Raw genomic sequence first — 21,256 nt, forward strand, 5'->3', positions numbered from 1 at the left:
AAATAATTGTGAGTTGCATTGGACGGTATTTACTTATATAACAAAAATCTTCAACATGTGAAAATAAATGTGTCATTGCACTAAATACCTGTATATAGAGTACAAGTAAGGTTATCTCGTGCTGAATTTTAAAAAGATGGGCTATGCCAATTTTTTTTTTTTTTTAAATTAAAGGAAACTATTCTGATGTGGAACCAATCTGTGTGACTTCAGTGAACATTACCTTAAATGGTAATAGTTGCAACTGGAAAAACACCTGTACCCATGGCAGTTACTATAACTGAAATAAATTAGAGAAGAAAATTTTTTTTCTGTACTTTTGAGTGTGTTTACTTTGTACATTTGAAAGCACAGTCAGCAGCAATGTCTCCCCTGAAGTCAGCCAGTCATTTACTCCCTGGCTGAAAAGACCTTTATAGACAACAGGAGAACAGGGTTTTCTATCAGAAAGAGGAATTATTTCATATTAATCACTTTAACCATTAACAAAAAAAACCCTTTGGATTCCAGTCAATTTCAAAAGACATACTGTATCTATCTTTAAGCCATTTTAGACCTTGGACCAGATCTTGACCTGGTTTAAACCATCTGAGGATCTAGCCCCTTGACTTATTTTAAAAGTTCCACTATTAAAACATGGTACCAACAGTTACACTAATTGCTTTTGGTGCAGAGTTTTGCCTTATACTTGGATTTCATCCTACTCTTCAAAATTCCATCAGCTAAAATTAGTATAGTTATTTTAATTTCTCTGCATTCTGGTAGGAAATCAGGAGATATGGGGTCCATAACAAGCTCTGCCACTAACTTGTATGAACTTAGGCAAGTTTTAACTCCCCTTCTCCACCCTCCACATGAGAGAATGCTAAAACCATATTATAATGTTCAGTCACTAGGTGGCGCAGTGTGGAACATGCCTTATCTGAGCTGGTAACAGCCATACCTGGCAGTGCATTAAAGTATCTTAGCTTTTCTCCATGATGGAAGCTCTGTAGATACCAAATCTCGTACAGAAGCCTGATCTGCTAGTAGTGCCGCTGCAATCTACCATGTACAAGGAGTACATGACACCCTTTGTGGTTCAATTTACTCAACTATAAAATGGGGATTAGTTCCCACTCTTAGAATGAATTAGGCTCAGCAACTGTTTGTAACGTGCTTTGAGACCTCTGGATGAAAGGTGCTCTGTACTGTAAATGCCAAGTTGTTGTTTATTTAGTGCTGACAGCAGGCTTGGCACCACTCAAGACAGAATGATGATGACAGTCCCTGCTCAGGAGCACTTATCGAAAAGGCTTCTAGAAGGCAAAAGACTCTGGGAAATCCAGAAGAGGGGATAATGTGTATTATCTATAGCTAATACATATTTACAATTGTTATTAAGAATTCACAAGTAGTGAATTTTCAGGTAGTATTTGAATGAGGGAGTGACATTCTATACCTTGGGGGAGTGCTCTGTAACCCCCATATTCCTCATTTACATATAGTTGTGATATTGCATATAAACAAAGAAACTAAGCTGGGGAAAGGCAAGGACTGAGTCCAGGCTGAGACAGGGGTTTAGCCTGTGAAGAGAAATAACTGGCTCTGAGCTGCAGAAAGTCTGCAACCTGCCTATAACAACATTAGGGTGAGAAATTACTGTTTCTAACCTGTTTCTTTAGTGCATTAAGCTTAGTTTGTGTGTTTTGTTTAATTTGCTCAGTAATCTGCTTTGTTCTGGTTGCTCTCTCTTATAATCACTTCAATTTACCTTTTGTAGTTAATAAACTTAGTTTTTGTTTATTTCAAAACCCAGTTTGTGCAATTCATATTGTGGTGGTGGTGGGGAGCTATGCATATCTCCCTCCACATCGAGCGAGGGGACAATTTTTATGAGCTTGCGCTGTACAGATCTCTCTATACAGCGCAAGACAATATTATTTGGGGTTTACACCCCAAAGGAGATGTGCATGTGAGTGCTGGGTAAATCCCTGAGCTGAATCCTCCCACACAGAGCTGATTTCAGTCTGCAGCTGGGTGTGGCCTCACCTGTGTGTGTGCTAGAGAAGGCTTGAGGGCCTGGCACAGCAAGGACAGGATAAGGAAGCCCAGGCTGGTGTTATGGGCGGACTCAGTGGGACCCCAGAATATGGTACTTGTGCAAAGTGGGACTAGAGGGTCATTTCATTCATAAGGGACAGCATGGAAAAGGCGTTATTAAAAAAATACTAAATCTATGTATGTAATTTTCTTTGTGCGAGTTTATCATTGCGGCATTTTTTATTGGATAATCTCCATCACACCAAATGCTATGAATTCCTGACAGATAAAAACAGATAACACAGGAATGATAAACATCAATAACAGCAGAAGTTTAGGCCATGTCTACACTTACAGGTCGATCGGAACTGCTGTGATCGACGTAGCAAAGAAGACCTGCTAGGTCGATGGCAGAGTGCTCTCTCGTCAACTCCAGTACTCCAGCTCCCCGAGAAGAGTAAAGTAAGTCAGTGGGAGAGCGTCTCCCAGTGACACAGTGCAGTGTAGACACCGTGGTAAGTCTACCTAAGCTACATAGACTTCAGTTACGTTATTCATGTAACTGAAGTACAGTGACTTAGGTAGACTTACCATGGTAGTGTAGACCAGGCCTTAAGAGATAAGCCAGGCATCATCAATTAATCTGCTTTAACGTTAAATTGGCCTTGTAGCAAGAAAAGAACTATCTAAGCTTTCATTTTATTCAATCAAAAGATGTCAACACTGTATTTTGTGTAATATGTTGTTTTACTAAGTTCACTTATTGCTAGATCCTAAATGTGAACACAAATATTGAGAATAAAATCATAGAAGCAGCTGTATAATCTGCAGCAATTTAAGCTCCTCTATTAATCCCCAAATAATAAATAATAAAATAATAATAATAATAATAATAATATCTGAGCAGCTGCAGCCTGGGGGGAAGGGAAGCACCAAAAATATTGATTAAACTAAAGGGTCCAGTTTGTATGGTTTATTTACAATAAGGCATGAATGTCTTTGGGCAGCAGCTGGTAACTGTGAATGACCATATATGAAGATAGGTAAAATACCATCACATTGCTTAATGAACTACTGGAAGGTACTCAGATACTATAGTGATGAGAGTTGTAAAAGAACCTATATAGAACAGAATTCAAAACATTCTGTGCTGGTCCCTGTTCTTTATTCACTTACGATATATGTCCTTCTAGCTAGGTTTTTATACAAAACACATCACGGTAGTATCTTGAATGCCTTGTCACTTAGGTAATGAGGCCTTGTCTAATCTATAATGGGTTTACCAAGGCAGCTATACCAGTACAGATACACCAGCAAATCCTCCTAGTAAAGACACCGCTTATAGTGGTGAAAGAGTGCTTTTCCCAGTATAATTTACACCAGTTTTCTGAACAAAATAAGTCATAGCGGCAAAAATATCAAACCCGTAATCAACATGGCTATATTGGCAAAACTACATGTGTCGTCATTTGGAGACATGCTAATAAACTAAGTAGTTGTATCTTTCCTGTATAACCTTCACTAATTAAACAAACAAACAAAAATAGTTTTGTTCTCTATCAAGACAGATGATTTACGATGGTCAGCATAATACATGAGACAGTTCTTGGAGATGGCCTCCAGCTCATCAAAGCAAAATTATATTTTTAAGGCTCTCCTTGAACATTAATTCGTTGATAACATACACTGGAATTTCCTGAAGAGAAGTACTAATATAAAAATAAATTGGCAGTAACTAGAGGCTTCCATTCTGCAAGGAACTATGTGCTGAATTTTTCAGTCTAAATCATGTTAGTGGGCTTTAGCGACAACGTGAAGCCACTATATACAGCCATTTAATTTTCACCTGTTTATTTGGAATATGTAGAGTTCAGATCAAGGCATCTCCTTTCAAGGCATCTTGGAACCTGATTCAGATAAATCCAATTGGGAATAAATACAAAACTGCAAGACTGCTCTAAAAAAAATTATTATCCTGTCATTTTTCACTGCCCCTGGATTTCCCCCAAATTACTTGCTCCTGTATTTGCATTTGAGCACAGAAGTGAATTAATTGGCCAAAAAACCTTAAGGCAACAGCAGTTCTACAAATGTCCAGATGAAGTGCAAAAAATTCTTGTGAGACATCATTGCCTTGAAAAATGGTGGAGCCTATCAGAACCCACAATCAGTTACAGGCATGCCCATATTCATGGCACAGATAATTAAATCCAGCCTGCCACCTCTCCCCCCAAAACAACAACTCTCCTGCGCAGAGGGGGAAATTCACTGCTCGGCAGAAACCCAGCACAAGGCCTTCTCACCATCTAAATCCCCCAAATACGGCTTACATGGACTTCAGCGGTGCATAGGCCTTTTGCTGCCCCTCCTTCACCCACAAAGAGGCAGGCTCCCCCCCCCCCCCCAAATACTCTTGCCTCCCTCACCCGAAGGAAGGCCCCACACAGCTTACTTTCGGCCCTTTTCCTTATTTTATGGTGTTGCTGCTTCTTACGGCTTCCCTGGACTCCTTGCTTCCCAAGCAGCCGCTGCAGGGAATCCTCAGCTGCCTGTTGCTGCTGCCACTCTAGAGTAGCCCAAGACAGCTGCTCATGAGCAGGAGTGGAAGGGGACCACAACCCCTGTAGGAGCCTCATTATGAGGCAGCTGCTGTTGGTGTCCCGAATGAGCCCCCATAAAGGGCAAGAGGAAGAAGGCATCCTGGGTGCTGCAGGAGCTCCAAGACACATCAGCTCCGAGGAGGGGAGAAGCAGCTCTGGTAGAGTGGTCTGAGGAAGCTGCTTGTGCTGCCTCCAGGAAGAGGAAACGGCTGGTGCTATGCAACCACAACTGCTGTTCCCCAGGAAACCCCCACCAAGAGCATGATGGAGAAAGGTGCCTCAGCCCCGCCTAGTGTCAGGCCGCCTTCGTCTCTTCTCCGCTCCTTACGTAGGCTCCTTGGGCTTGGCATCAGTATCTGCCTGAGGTTGCTCTGCTGGAGCTACTCCTTCCCTTCCTCCTTTTGATGATGCCATGTGATGTCCCAAAGGGCTCAAGGACAGAAGAAAGCCATGCAGAGCTCAGAAGAGAACAAGTCCATCCACATAGGTGTGCGCAGGGAGTGTGCCCAGGCACAACCTAATACCCTGAGCAGTACCGGCGAGTTTACAATGGCGCCACAGGCACCCTGGCGCCGGGCCCAGGCTCAACGGGCCCGTCAGCTGGCCAGGCGCTGCACTTCACTTGCGCTGCCAGCCGAGGGGCCACAGCAGGCTGGCTCCTCTCCTCTCCAGCCCCTCCCCCGTGCTCTGCTCAGCCGTCCGTCCAGCCCAGGTATCTTCGCCCCGTCCCCTCCGCCCACTTGCTCCTCTTGGGAGTCACGTCCCTCAGGGGTCTGCCTGCCCCGCTCCCCAGCGAGGCTCCGGCTTGTCTTGCTCAGCCTGCCACCTCCTGGGGCTGAGCCGCCTGGGACCAGTGCAGGGGCCAGGTCATTCTCGGCCAGCATGGGGGGCGCTCGTCTGGGCCCCAGGCAAGGAGGTTCTGAGGGAGCCCGGCCCAGGCAGGCCCCTCCGCTCCCACTCTGATCCCCCACCAACCCCAGCTGTGACGCTGGCTCAGCCCAGGCAAGGCAAACAGCCCCCGTCCAGCAGGCCGGTGAGTGTGGCTGGGGGGCAGGCAGGGTGGGGGGAGTGGGTCTCTGAGGGTGGCGCTGGGCAGTGGGGGGTCTGTGTGGGGCACTCCTGGGCCCCAGGGGGAATGAAAACAGCCCAGCTCCCCCTCCTGCAGCGTTCTTTGCTTCCCTGCAGAAAGTGAAGGAGAAACAGGGGTATGTGATTGGGAATGTTCATGGCATAGTTTGGGGGCATTGTCCCCCCAAATAGAGGCGAGGGGTGGGGGGCCACATGGGGTGCAAGGTCACATGCCACTCCCCCATTTCTGTGAACGCAGAGTTGCTGCACAGCCCCCCTGAAAAAAAGGAGGTGCTGCTCAGCTCCCTGGACTTTGCAGCTGGACACCACCTTCTGGGTCCTAGTGCTGGTTGAGCTCCCTTCTGTGTGCTGGGAGCCATCCTTCATCTTGTACAACAGTGAGTTGTGGGGCGGGGCGGGGCAGGGCAGGGGGAAAGAAGGGGGTGGGATGGGGAGGAGATGGAGCAGTGGGAAAGAGGCATGAGATGGGGAAGAGAAGAGGATAGGGGAAGCGGGGGCAGGGGGAAAGAGGCAGTTTGGGAAGGAAGGGGTGGGATGCGGAGGAGATGGAGTGGTGGGGACGGGGCATGGGATGAGGAAGAGAAGGGGATAGGGGAAGTGGGGGCCCAGTGTGCAGATCCCCTTGGCAGCAGCTGGGGCTTCCCTGTTAAACAGGCCCATCAAACCCTCACTCTGACAAGCCCCACCTCCCCTGCATCTGTACCACCCCGATGAGCCCCCCCAACACCCCCCCACTGAGTCCCAACCACCTACACCTAGACCCCACCCAAATGAACCCCACCTCCTCTGCACCCAGACCCCCACCACCGCTGAGTTCCAACCACTTTCACTTGGTCCCCCCTGCAGACTCCCATTGCCCCTGCACCTGGCACCTCCCTGTACATCCAGATCCCCCACTCAGCTGCCTGCAACCAGACTTCCCCACACAGAACCCTCTTACCCTCGCCTGCCCGGACCCACCCAGCCAATTGCTGCCTCCCCAGCACTACACATAACTTTTGTTGACTTACATCAGGCATAGTGCTCTTCCACCGCTGCGCTCCAGCTTGGCTGGCGCTCTCTGCGCCTGCCCCATAAGTGCCATCACATCATTGGTCAAGGGGATGTCCAGGGGGTGGGATTTCGTGGGGACTACGTTCTGAGCGGCGGCGTGGTAAGGGGGCTGGGCCAGGGGGGTTCGATATGGGCCAGATGGTCTCGGGGGCAGTCAGGGGAAGGGGAATGGGGGTGTTGGATAGGGCGTGGGAGTCCCAGGGGGACGGTCGGGGCGGGGGTGTGGCTAGGGGTCGGGGCAGTCAGGGGACAGGGGATTGGATGGGTCGGAAGTTCTGGGGGGGCTGTCGGAGAGGGGTCAGAGCAAGCACGGAGCAGGGGGAGTTGGATGAGTCAGGAGTTCTGGGTGTCCTGTCAGGGGGCGGGGAGAGGTTGGATAGGCGTGGGAGCCCCGGGGGTCTGTCTGGGGGCGAGGGTGTGGATAAGGGTCGGGGCAGTCAGGGGACAGGTAAGGGGGTAGGGTCCTAGGGAGGCAGTTACAGTGGGGGGTTGGTCTCAGGATGGGGCAGTCAGGGGGTGGGAAGTGGGAGGGGGCAGGGCAGGGGCAGGGCTAGGGTGGGGCTCCCTGGGTGCACACCCTAATGAAATGTGCTGCACACGCCTATGTCCATCCATCATGACCTAACAGTGCTGCCGAACCAGCACTCCATGCTCCTTCATGCAAAGCTCCATTTACTGCTGGATCGGGAGAGGTTTGAATTCAATGGAGCTGACTGCATTCTAAAAAGCCCTTGTGAAACTATTTCACATTGCTAATGTCAGTTTTAGATTGGGGTTAGAAGCTAGGTAATAAGATTGTGTTTTATTAAGATAACCAGGGGGATAATTGAAATTGGTAACAGTTAAAATCACTGGTGCAAGCACTAGAAACCCAGACAGCTACAGATGAAAAGGAGTCAGCACTCATGTCAAGTGCAGGAAGAAAGGGGAAGAGAAGCTTGTCCAGAGATGAGAAGAAAACAGACTACATTTGGCCGAGAAATACTTCAGCTAAATGGCTTCCTCAGCATTCAGAACACAGAAGCAGGCATTTAGCTAGAACATGTGTCAACAGGTTCAATTTCTGTAATATGACGTACATTTATGATTAGTTCTAAGGCAAGGATGATTTGGGATCTGCTTTTGGTTCCTCCACAAATAATGGTGAGGGCAACTTGAGAGTTATGCATTTAGTGGCAAATCAACAGATGCCATTGGTCATAGAAGAACCAACATATTATGGGATGGGATTTAAGGAGCTCAGGTAAGGGCTGGCGCCTGGGTGTGCTTCCTTATACACAGATGCAGAAAGGTGGTTGGGGTTGAGCCTGACATATCTGCAACTATGTGGATCCACTGGCAATGTGCCCCACCTAAGGGAGATGTAACCCAAGAAGAGGCTACTGAAGCTTTTAATCTGCAGTAGTAGCTATAAAGTGGCTTTACAATCTAGGAATAAGATTCATTCTCCTTAGTCCTGAAGCATCCCCTGTGACAAGTACTGTTACTTGAGTTTGGTACATACATTACAGCACTATATTAAAGTGGCCTAAGGAACCTTTAGTGCACACCAGCAGGGTCTACACAGATCAATTAATGAGCAACATCACACACCAGTAATGCACATTACCCCACCTGCAGACAATCCATAAGTCCCATTTTGAAAGAATGACTTGGACACCTAGGAACTTAGGGCCAAATTTTTAAAGGTATTAGGCACCCACGGGAATCAGGTGTATAGGGGCTTTTGAAAATCTCAGTAGCCACCTATCTGTATCTTTAAGCAGCTAAATATCTTTAAAAATCTGTCCTTCGTCCCACTGATTTTCAGTAAGATTTAGGCTCCTATGTCAATTTTTGAAAATGGGACTTACGTGCTTTTTAAAAATTTATCAAGTGTACAAAGTTCGATTTTAGTGGCGAAAGACTGTTCTGTGTTTGTACAGTAGCTAGTACAATTGGGTCCTGGTCCATGACTAGGACACCTAGATGCTACAGTAATACAAATAAAAATAGCAATAATAAATGTAGGTATTAAAGGCAGAGAGTGTCTGCTTGATCCCTAGCAAGATTAGCCATGTACCATAGCAATGGACTCTTCGCAGTTGGCCAAGCTGAATTGCGGTTGGTGCACCTACCACGCCAAGCAACACACAGAAATAAGAATGGCCATACTGGGTCAGACTAAAGGTCCTAGCCCAGTATCCAGTCTTCAGACAGTCACCAATGCCAGGTGCCCCAGAAGGAATGAACAGACAGGTTATCATCAAGTGATCCATCCCCTGTCACCCATTCCCAGCTTCTGGCAAATAGGCTAGGGGCACCATCCCTGCCCACCCATCCTGGCTAAAAGCCATTGATGGACTTATCCTCCATGAATTTATCTAGTTCTTTTTTGAACCCTGTTATATTCTTGGCCTTCACAACATCCTCTGGCAAGAAGTTCCACAGGTTGACTGCATTGTGTGAAAAAATACTTCTTTTTGTTTTAAACCTGCTGCCTATTAATTTCATTTGGTGTCCCCTAGTTCTTGTGTTATGAGAAGGAATAAATAACACTTCCATATTTACTTTCTCCACACCAGTCATGATTTTATAGACCTCTATCATATCTCCCCTTACCTATCTCTTTTTCAAGCTGAAAAGTCCCAATCTTATTAATCTCTACCATGGATTTATATAGAGGCAATACGATATTTTCTGTCTTATTATCTATCCCTTTCTTAATGATTCCCAACATTCTGTTTGCTTTTTTGACTGCTGCAGCACATTGAGAGGATGTTTTCAGAGAACTATCCACAGTGACTCCCAGATCTCTTTCTTGAGTGGTAACAGCTAATTTAGACCTCATCATTTTATATGTATAGTTGGGATTATGTTTTCCAATGTGCATTACTTTGCATTTATCAACACTGAATTTCATCTGCCATTTTGTTGCCCAGTCATCCAGTTTTGAGAGAGCCTTTTGTAGCTCTTCGCAATCTGCCTGGGACTTAACTATCTTGGTTCATTTTTTCCCCTTTTTTTAGCCAAAAGTTCTGTTTCTCCAAGTGGATCAATAACTATCAGTTTTACATTTTTTTAAAACCAACTTTAAAGATTCCTAGCCAAAATGGAGTAATGTTTAAAAAGTACATCAACCTTCATTCAGTGCAATACATAAATGTATCAGCAGGTGGCACTGTAACCAAACATGTTATTCAGTTATGTGACCTGCATATACTTTTTTCTTCTTTAGTTGTTTCAAGGTGCAAATCACTGTAGAATCTTAGTACAATATGTCATAGATTGGAAACAAAGGTTATAGTATTGACAGAAATTTTCAGACACTTTGCTGTGATGAGTCTACTCTCTTCCTGTAAAATCCTATCTAGTGGCATTCTGCTGTAAGAATATTGTTAGAAAAAGAAATACCAGGCACTTACATCCTCACTCCAATTTTGTCTCTTGACATAGTTCCTAATGAATAATTACAGCTGCCTTTTGATGGACAGAACTGACTGTATTGGAATGGCACCGCTTTTTCTATAAACAGACTGGTTCATTGGGAGCTTCCAACATAAGATGACAGTGTGGTTCTTAACTGATTGGAGGAGCACTGGTAACACTGTCCGCACACCAATGCCTCCTATCACTTAATGAATACCAGTGTACACTTTATAAAGCTCACTGCTATAACGCTATTGGAGAGCGAATGTTAGTGAACCCTGGATTGTAAATAAACTATATAAAGGACCGTCAGTGTAACATCAATTTTTTAAAATCACTCTTACAATGTGTGAATGAAGGGTTAATGTTCTATGGGCATATTTTGGAATGTATTTACTGGAATCAACAGGAGTATTTTTATTTACCTGAATATTTTCAGGGGAGATAAATTGATATTTGTATCTTTTATTCTCTCCTTCCCGCCTTCACCCCAAAAAAGAAAAGAACGGAAGAATGGGTAGTTTATCATTTGATAACGTCTCTTGTTTCTATCTGGAAGCTAAATTGAGGATTAAAAGAAAATATTCCAAGCACATCTGACTGAATTCTAGGAAGGTGATAGTCACTTTTGTTTTATTTTCTCATCCCTCTTATTTCACTGTACTTCAGCATCTAGATACAAGAGATAAAATCCTCACCCCATACAATCCTTTAACAGAGGGATGAGCATCTTGTAATTACCATTTTTAATTTTTTTTTCAAAAGTAAGTAATTTGCTGTTAATTTCATGTTCTGTACTGGGCTTCAGTGAGGAGGAGGTGCTGCTGCTGACTTTCATAAGGAGGAAACTGACAGGAGCTAACACATTGAAATCCAGGTGATTGGCACCCAGGTAATTGGGAGAATGTCCATGCAACACATTCTGTAGAATACATTTCAATTATTCTAAACAATAGATACCAAATTATGCCTAAAAATCTGTTTATATTTTATCTCTATTTTTATGTTTATAGAATACATTTTACATGTATTTCTATAGCATGGTTTATGATATATAGTAGTTAAAAGATGTGAATCGGTGTTAGCTGGCATATATTTCCTGCTTTGTAATCCTTTCTTTGCTCCATGCTGCTGTCCTGCTCTGTTATGTCTGCTAAACAGGATCCACTTTGTTATACTTTCTTTGAAATGTTTTAATGCTTTGTATAAAGTTTGGGACAAATGCTAAGAGGTGCTGAGCACTTACGGCTTCCACTGATTTCAACGGGTATTTTGTTTGAATAAGAGCCAAGTAAGAACTGCAGGTTTTTGGCTCCTTTTTTTCAAGCAAATCATTTAAACAAGTAAATAACTCTCAGTATATTGTATTCCTCACAGGGAGTCAAACTGAACCCAAACCTGAAAACCAGTTCAGAGAGGGTTTTTGAGTGAACTGGAAACTGAATCCGAACTGAACTCCAAGTCACAATGAACCTGAACTGGAACTAAACCCCAAAAAATAAAAATCTGTAACTGGTTCAAAAAGGGGAGGGGGGTGTCTTTTGGGTTTCCTGAGGAAGGATGTCTCTCTACTCCACCCCTAGAGAGAGAGAGAGAGAGAGAGAGAGAGGAGGGGGAGAGACTAAACTTCCCAAGAAGCCATTGAAGGAGGTGAGGTAGAGAGGGGTTCTGGGATTGGTAGTTATCCTGTTATGCCCACTTGAGGATTGCCCATAGAAGGGAACTATAACTCCCAGAACACCTCCCTTCCCCCACTTAGGGCTTGGTTCCTGCTCTGCAAGTCAATGTAGAAAGGGCATTTTCTGGACTGAAATTTATTTTGTCAATTCAGCGGTCAAAATATGACTGACAGAGTACTGGAGGATGTTTTACTAATGCGTACAAATAACTTGTTTTAAAACAATTTTTTGATAAGGAAATATTTATCATTGTATTCTTTTGCTAGAAGTTACAAGCATATGCAAGCATAAGTGTGTGTGACATTAATTTGCAGGAAATGTACCTGAACTGGTTCAAACAGGTTCAACATGATTGAAATGGTTATCGAACCATCATTCTAAGTTAGCGTCTGAACCAGAACCGAACCAAAGAGTTAAAACATGTTGATGAACCTGAACCACAAGTGACCTGCAATTTTTAATAGTTCGACTACCTGATTTCTCACATAATTAGCTTAACTAGCACATTTCTATTTCCCCTGGATTGCACCAATAATGTGGATTTTAATGAAATACTCCTCTTTCCTATATTCCCAGCTGTTTTAAATACACTAAATTATGAATTATTTCTATTTACATTAGCATTATTTTAGCCAAAAGATAAAGACCACTTATATACCAGTTACAGCACATTGGGATGCCTGCATCCCATCAGTACACCAAATGGTTGTTTGCTTTAAGTTGTGGTGACTTATAGTAATGTAATATATTGAAAGGATACAAAATAACCTGTCCCTTGTTCAAAATTCCTGACATCTTAACATTGTCTAGTGCGCCAAACAGTGCTAATGACAAACAGATGGAGTCATCCATCTCTTTTTATGGGACACAAGGAATACAACATCCAGTCTTATATCAGAAATTTAACGATGGCATGGGACCTTGAGGAAATCTGGGAAGAAAGAAGGTATTTTATAGCTAGTGCCACAGCATAGTACTTACAATTAAGCAATTAGAATATATTTCAGAAGAGATACTTTTAAAAATACATATATACCTCTACCTCGATATAATGCTGTCCTCGGGAGCCAAAAAATCTTACTGCATTATAGGTGAAACCACGTTATATCAAACTTGCTTTGATCCACCAGAGTGCGCAACCCCTCCCCCTCCCCCGAGCACTGCTTTACTGCATTATATCCGAATTCGTGTTATATAGGGTCGCACTATATCGAGGTAGAGGTGTATATGGCAATCAACACATTTTTCCAAAATCAAAGCAGTCAAATATGTCATACAGTCTGTTTCTATTTACTCTGTTGCCCTCAATTTATAACTTGGGCTGTATTCATACACTATTTATATCAGAACTACAAAATGCTGTCTTAACTAAACTAACAATTATTTAGAAACAAGCAATTTTGGACAATTGGGGAGGTCATGCAGACCGCCCAGCAGCATTTTCCAGCAGACACAGATCAGACATGTACAGTGGCTGACATTAAAAGTCAGCATTTCACATCAGTTAGAACACAGTGGTATTTAAGACTATAACAATTTCCATCTATACTTAGATAGGTGATATCTGTAATAAACTGTGTGGGTAAATGCAGATTTTTAATGCCTTCTGCTGTAGCATGCAATCTGTTTAAACAACTGTATGTGACTTAATTTAATCAGGATGACAGACCTAATGTGTTACCATCTTACATACAAAAGGAATTCATTTTTTGCACCTATGGTAATTTGCCAGTTTTGCATTACAAAAAAGAGTTGTCCTATCTCCCGTATTCTGTGCATCTTTCATTTCCTGTACACAGTCTTGTTCCACTTGATTTAATCTAACCTGCTTTTGCTTGCTTCACCCAGGAATTTGGTTGGTTGGTTGGTTGTGAAGAAATTCCTAAACAGGAGAAACTCTGCCTACAAAATACTTATTAGGAGATGGGTCTATGTCTACAGCTCTGGCCCTGATAATACTCTGTCTGAGATGGCTCTGAAAGAGGCGTGAGCTGAAGAGGCTGAAACTGCTTCTATTAGACTGGTCACAGCCTTTTTAGTTTGTGCATATATAATCTCAGTGTGAAGCTTTCTCTAGTGAGCATGTGCACCTAAATGTCAATTTCTGTAGAATTTATGCTTTCATTTAAGAACAAAAAATTAAGTTTCTAGTATCTAGTTTCTAGTAAATTAAGATAACCTTCTCAAAGGACAACTCGTAAACTAATGCAATTCAGTCTTGAGTCTGCAGACAGATGCAGGTCACCTCTGCTGCTCATATCTTTGCCAAGCGCAGCTCTTATTCAGAACCATGTGGCCACGGACCGCTCTCTGCTTGCTCCATGTGAGGCACTTTGCAGCCACAGGTTCCACAATATTCACTGGGAACTCAGAGCTATGTTTTGCTGATTTGAGGGTAGATTAGAGTTTCAATAGAATCCAGTTGGACAGGCTTACTTCTGTTCTATTCAAATTCTTATATGGCATCCATCAAGTCTAAATACCCAATACAAACTGATGGCAGTTAAAAATTTGTAGCTGGTTATTATAAAGGTACCAACTTTAACATGACCAGTTTTATCTGTCCAAATTTCTCCACTGAGTCTAGTACAACCGAAAAGAAAGAAGAGTTTCACTGAAGTGAAATTACAAAAATAGGGATATGCCCTTGTTTGCTATTTCTGTACTGAATCCCAATGTGTATTGATTGCATGTTGAGCTCTCTAAATGCAAAGGAATAGCAGGATTCAGTCTGCTATTAAAAACTTTTAAAATACCTGAAGATTTGAACAGAACATTCCTTTTGTCCCCAAGGCAAAACTCTCATTGACTCAGTGGGGAATTTACTTTTTTTTCAGCCCCCAACATGGTGTCACAAACAAACTGTCCAATAGTTGGTGTCACAAACAAACTGTCCAATAGTTGGATATCATAGTTGGATATCTGATATGCTTGTAGAACCAGAAGAGGGGTGTGACGGAGGAACAGGGCAGAGGGATACATACATACAGTTTCACAGGGATCCCCTGGGTCAGATATATGCACAACGAGTAACTAAAGGATAGTGTGAGGTCTCTACCAACAGCCAGTAGCCCACTGGTCATCATAATCATTGAGAAATGTCTGTACAGATGATAATTATTATGAAGTTATGTGCACATTGTGAAAATTATGTTAAGGCAGTATCCAGAAGGTGGCACGTCTCAGAAGGTTCCTTTCAGGCAGGGGGTAACAGACATTTATCTTCCTGTCTGGTCATTGTGTGTCCCAGTATATGCCTATTTGCAGCCTGAGCCACATGTGGTAAAGTGTTTGTGAAATCTACAAGGAAGGAGTATACAGGAAATAACCACTTTATGAATAAGGACAATGGATTGTTCTAATATATCTGGAATGCAAACAGGCAGCTGGGACCTTTCACTGAGAAGACAGCTGACAGAGTGACTTGTCTTATGAATGGAGGGTCACTGCCAAACGTGGCTGTAAAAAGGTGAAAAGACTTCAAGTGAGCACTGCTCTGTAAAACAGGTAAGTAGTTTAGTAAGTAAGTCTAGTTCTACAATGCGTGTTATGATTTTTTTCTATAGGTAACCATTTGTTCCCAATTCGTCTACTTGCTAGCACTTGAATTGCTATACTTTAAATAAACTTTTACTTGTTTTCACTAATGAGATGTCTGACAGCCCAGCATACACCTGGGAAGTGTCACGAGGGAGTCTAAAAAGGGAATTGAATCTCTCAGCATAAAACATCCAATCCAAAGAAATTATTGATGCTGATTTTCACCCACTTTCCCTTATTGCTGTAATTGAAATCTTACTATTGTAGCCTGTGTAGGTTTTCTTCACTGCCTAACAGGTGCTAACAATGTTTTGCTGAGAAAATAAGCAAAAGGAGGGGAAAACACTCTGTAATATAACATGGGGCCTACACGGTACTCTGCAGCTGTGTTTAGTTTATTTGTTTAGAGAGCTAGGAAACAAAATAAAAATCAACAATTAGACTTGTGTTAACAGCTCACAAAACAAGAAATAATATTTAACAGACTCAAAATACAGCAAACCAAGCTTCAAAAATTATTTTAGAGAAAAAAGCACCAAGGATCAAATCTTGTTTCCACTGAAGCTCACACAAGTTTTGACTTAATGGTGAACATTAAGAATTTGCGTCCTCCTCCCCACAAAAACCCACATCCCCAATATAGTAGGAGGTCTCCACTGCAAAAAAGAGGCTCAAGGTCTGTCTGCAATGAAAAAAATGTAGGCACAAAGTTGTGTCTGTATCTTTTTGCACACCTCAGTGTGTGTAGAGAGAGTCCCGATATTATGGTTTAAATCAGTCACCCCTTGTATGGCTGATCGAGAGCACAGTGGAATAACTGGAAAGGATCCTGTTGACTTCAGAGGACAAAGTAGTACTATATACATTGGAAAAGACTAGCTTGAAACATATTCATTCCTCTCAGTCCAGAGGATACTCTAGAACAGTGGTTCTCAAACTAGGGCTGCTGCTTGTTCAGGGAAAGCCCCTGGCAGGCTGGGTCAGTTTGTTTACCTGCTGCATCCGCAGTTTTGGCCGATTGCAGCAACCAGGGGCTGTGGTTCACCGCTCCAGGCCAATGGGGGCTATGGGAAGCAGCGCGAGCCGAGGGATGTGCTGGCTGCCCTTCCCGCAGCCCCCATTGGCCTGGAGCGGCAAACCGCGGCCAGTGCGAGCTGCAATTGGCCGAACCTGTGGATGCGGCAGGTAAACAAACCGGCCCGGCCCACCAGGGGCTTTCCCTGTACAAGCGGGAGACCGGCTTTGAGAACCACTGCTCTAGAACACAGTCCCTGTTCATCCTGTGAAAGAAAAGTTGGGGCAGCCGTGCCAGAGTGGGGATTTTCAAAATGATCCTCAACATTTACCATCCAGGCACAACAACATCTGTTCCCCCACTGTTTGATTGACAATAATGAAAAATACTCCCTGGGCTGCATTCTGTGGTCTCCTACAGCGGTGCCAAGTGGATGAAAACTTAACAAAAATGGCCAAGAGAACATTCCTTTTGCCGCGAGGAAAGCTTCACTGACATAAAGCTGGCATAGAGCGTGTCGGAAGAGAGAGGTAGTGTGGCAGGAATGGCCAAGGGCCCTATGTCTCACCTGATCATCAGACTGTGGTATGCAAACAACATTTACTCTTTGGGTTTAATGTTCATGCTTTGTATATTTGCATTTAACATTCTAGTCAGCACGGCCATCTCTACTATCTCTATTTTCCAATTTCTTGCAGCAGAAAATTTAGATGGTTGAGATTGGTCACTCACCCATAATGTGTAGGATCCCCTGCGACTGCCTGGAAAAGTCAGCATGCTCTGATCTGAAACAGCAACAGATGCCAGACCGCTGCTTCTGGACTGTGGCCAATCAAAATCAGCCTCCGCCTGCTCAGCTTTACTTTTTTGCTTTCTTATAATCTGTAGGGTTGAAATAGGAAAAAAAAAAAAGAATTTTACTGGAAAGTACAGCTAGAGCCATATGGCTCAAAATGCATTGGCTGTGTCAAGATGAACAGCGTGGAATAGAAAGTTTGAGTTTCCTTTAGCTTCGGCCCCAGCTAATTCAAGTTTGATTTTCACAACCTGCACTTCTTTCTTCTTATCTGAAGTCAGAGGGTTTGCAAGTGCACAAGAGAGTTACAATAAAGTCATTATCTAATATCTGTAGGAACACCAGAGCTGAATTAAAACAATATGGAAATCTATACTCCACCAATGGTACTTAATGTGATCTAAATCTGGAAGCCAAGTTTACATTTCCTCAGAATAAGAATGCATAAGTAGACGAATATTGGTATGGAATCATAGAATAAAGGATATAGGCTTAATTTCAAAGTACACCTAACTCCTATTGACTTTTAATGGGAGTTAGGTGCTTAAGCACCATTTTCTTAGATTCATAGATTCTCAGGCTGGAAATGACTACTGTGATCATCTAATCTGATTTCCTGCATAACACAGGCCATTGAACTTCTCTGAATGTATTCCTGTTTGACCAAGAGCATATGTTTTAGAACAACATCCCATCTTGATATAAAAATTGCCACTGATGAAAAACCACTTCAACCTTTGGTAAATTGTTCCAATGGTTAATTACCTTGACTGTTAAAAATGTACACCTTGTTTCCCGGTCTGAATTTGTATAGTTTCAACTTCCAGCAATTGGATTATGTTACATCTTTGTCTGCTAGACTGAAGAGCCCATTTTCTAATATTTGTTCCCCATGGAGGTACTTTAAGACTATAATCAAGTCACCCCTTAACCTTCTCTTTGTTAAACGAAACTGGTTGATCTCCTTGAGTCTAAGGGTATGTCTACACTGGCAGAGTTACATCGCTGGCAGCTACATCGCCACTCAGAGAGCGCTGAAGGGAAACCGCTGTTGTGTGTTCACACTGTCAGCTGCCTGCGCAATAGTGTGTTCACACTTGTGGCACTTCCAGCAGTATTTGGAGCAGTGTACTCTGGGCAGCTATCCCACAGAGCATCTCTTTCTCTTCTGCCACTAAGAACTGTGAGAAGGCGGAGGTGGTCACAGGCATCCTGGGTCTTGTCCCAGTGTCCTGTGATGCATTCCTTAGCGTCCCAGCAATCCCTGTGCTTCTGTCCACATTTGGCGCCATCTTTCAATGGTTTGTGTACTGCGCTCTCTGCCTCTTCGGTCTGCAGGAATGGATCCCGCACTGTTGACCACTATGCTGCTCGCTCGACTAACACGTCACAAGTGGCAGTGGAGTTATTCCTTAAACTACAAAGATAAGAGTTCTACATTGATCTCGCCACACATAGTAGCTACGACATGAGATTGCTTGTGGCATTCATGGAGGCGGTGACGACAGTGGAACGCCGCTTTTGGGCTCGGGAAACAAGCACTGAATGGTGGGATCACATTGGGATGCACGTCTGGGATGACGAACAATGGCTGCAGGACTTTTGGATGAGGAAAGCCACATTCATGGGACTGTGTGATGAGCTCACCCCAGCCCTGTGGAGCAAGGACACGAGAATGAGAGCTTCCCTGCCATTGGAGAAGTGTGTGGCAATTGCACTGTGGAAGCTGGCTACTCCAGACTGCTACTGATTGGTCAGTAACCAGTTTGGAGTAGGAAAGTTGACCTTTTGATTTGTGTTGATGGAAGTGTGCAGGGCCATTAATCGCTTCCTGCCTGGAAAGACCGTGACTCTGGGCAACATACATGACATTGAGGATGGCTCTGCACAAATGGGCTTCCCTAACTGTGGAGGGGCAATAGATGGCACACACATTCCAATTCTAGCACCAGACCACCTAGCCACCGAGTACATTAATCGGAAGGGATATTTCTCTATGATTCTCCAAGTGCTTGTGGATCACTGTGGGCGTTTCACGGACATTAATGCAGGCTGGTCCGGAAAGGTGCATGATGCACACATCTTTTGGAATACTGTCCAGTTCAGAAAGCTGCAAGCAGGGACTTTCTTCCTGGACCAGAAAATCATCATAGGGGAAGTCAAAATGCCCATTGTAATCCTGGGAGACCCTGCCTACCCCTTAATGCTGTGGCTTATGAAGCCATACACGGGGAACCTTGACAGCAGCAAGGAGTGGTTCAAAAAGAGGCTGAACAAGTACAGAATGACTGTTGGGTGCACTTTTGGCCATTTAAAGGCCCACTGGCGCTGCCTATATGGGAGGTTGGACCTGGCTGATGACAATATTCCTATGCTTATAGCCGCGTGCCGTACGCTCCATAATATTTGTGAAGGGAAGGGTGAAAGCTTCACTCAGTGCTGGACCACTGAGGCTCAGCACCTGGAGGCTGAATTTGAACAGCCAGTGACCAGGTCTATTAGAGGGGTGCAGCATGGGACCATAAGGATCAGGGATGCCTTGAGGCAACAGTTTGAAGCTGAAAGCCACTAATATTTGTTGCTATGTTCAGGAGTGCAGTGCTTGTAATGCTAGGAAGTGATTGTGACCGGTGCAGATGATGCATTGTGAAGGTTTAAGAAAATTGCCTGTTGCTTTGCAGGGCTCTGTTTGCTTTCAATTAATGGAATAAAGATTGCTTTCAAACCAAAACAATTCTTTTATTAAAAAAACAACAACTGGAGGCGTTCCGCAGCTCCTTCACTTGGACCGTGCACTGCACTGTACCAGTCATGGCCCCTTTCTGTCATGCATCGTGAAATTTGTCCATAGGTATCATAATTCCTATGGCTGGAGTGCAGCTGGGACTGGACAGCCTCCTTTCACCAAATACTGATGAGGTCCATCAGCTCGGCATTGCTCCAAGTGAGGGATCGCCTGGTATGTGGAGCAGGCATGGTCACCTGGAAAGATGCGCTGAGACCACTGCATGAGTCATCAAGTAAACAGGAAGGGGACTTTCAAAATTCCCAAGGAATTTAAGAGGTGGGGCTCACAGTTGGTCACCTTACGGCAGGGCAGTGGAGTTCAAATCAATGACCAGAGAGGTGAGAACAGGCATTGTGGGACACCTCCCGGAGGCCAATCACAGTGCTGTAATCAACCAGGGTGTCTACACTGGCACCGCAACCCCGGCGCAGAAAGCTGTATGCCTCTTGTTGGGGTTGTTTTTTTATAGCGCTGCAACTGTGCCGTTTCTGTGCACTAAGTGGCTTGGCAGTGTGTACACCTCAGGAGTTACACACCACAGAAAACTGCTTTGCTACGCAGAAACTTGCCAGTGTAGACAAGGCCTAACACTGTAAGGCAGAGTTTCAATTCCTTTAATCATTCTCGTGGCACTTCTCTGAACCCTCTCCAACTTTTCAACATATTTCTTGAATTGCAGACACCAGAACTGGACACAGAATTCCAGGAGTGGTCACACCAGTGCCAAATTCAGAGAGGAAATAACCTCTCTACTCCTATTTGAGATTCCCCTGTTTATTCATCCAAGAAACGCATTAGCCCTTTGGGGCACAGCATTGGACTGGGAGTTCATGTTCAGCTGATTCATCATGACCCTCAAATCTTTCAGAGTCACTGCTTTTCAGAATACAGTCCCCCATCCTGTAAGTATGGCCTATGTTCTTTGTTCTATATTTAGCCATATTAAAACACATATTGTTTGCTTGCATCCAGTTTATCAAGCGATCCAGATTGCTCTGTATTGGTGACTTTTCCTCTACATTATTTACCACTCCCCCAGTTTTTCTGTTATCTGAAAATGTTATCAGTGATGATTCTCTTGGGATATGTTAGGTTTAAGTAAAGACCTGGGAAGCTGCTGTATGCTGACATGGCATTAGGGCAGAAAGGCACAGACAGGCAGTATTTCTTTGTTTAATAAATAAGTTGCCATATTTTTCCCTTCCCTGTTGGTTGTTGAGAATTGATAAGCCTTCCAGCTGCATAAGAAATGTAGTTGTCTAAAAA

The 21,256-nt window shown here is 43.8% G+C and overlaps 1 protein-coding gene across 17 annotated transcripts in view; it reads right to left on the reverse strand.

Moving 5' to 3' along the window:
* The window catches only part of LOC120398291 (myosin VIIA and Rab interacting protein), a 345,847-nt gene that overhangs the window by 53,013 nt on the left and 271,578 nt on the right, over positions 1 to 21,256 (reverse strand). For all 17 annotated transcript variants that reach the window (XM_039525619.1, XM_039525610.1, XM_039525604.1 and 14 more), the window contains one exon: positions 17,139 to 17,288. In XM_039525619.1, coding sequence (XP_039381553.1) covers positions 17,139 to 17,288 — 150 coding nt within the window. The remainder of the gene's footprint in view (positions 1 to 17,138; positions 17,289 to 21,256) is intronic.

This window comes from Mauremys reevesii, linkage group 2 (assembly GCF_016161935.1).
Source record: "Mauremys reevesii isolate NIE-2019 linkage group 2, ASM1616193v1, whole genome shotgun sequence".
NCBI classification, from domain to species: Eukaryota; Metazoa; Chordata; order Testudines; family Geoemydidae; genus Mauremys; species Mauremys reevesii.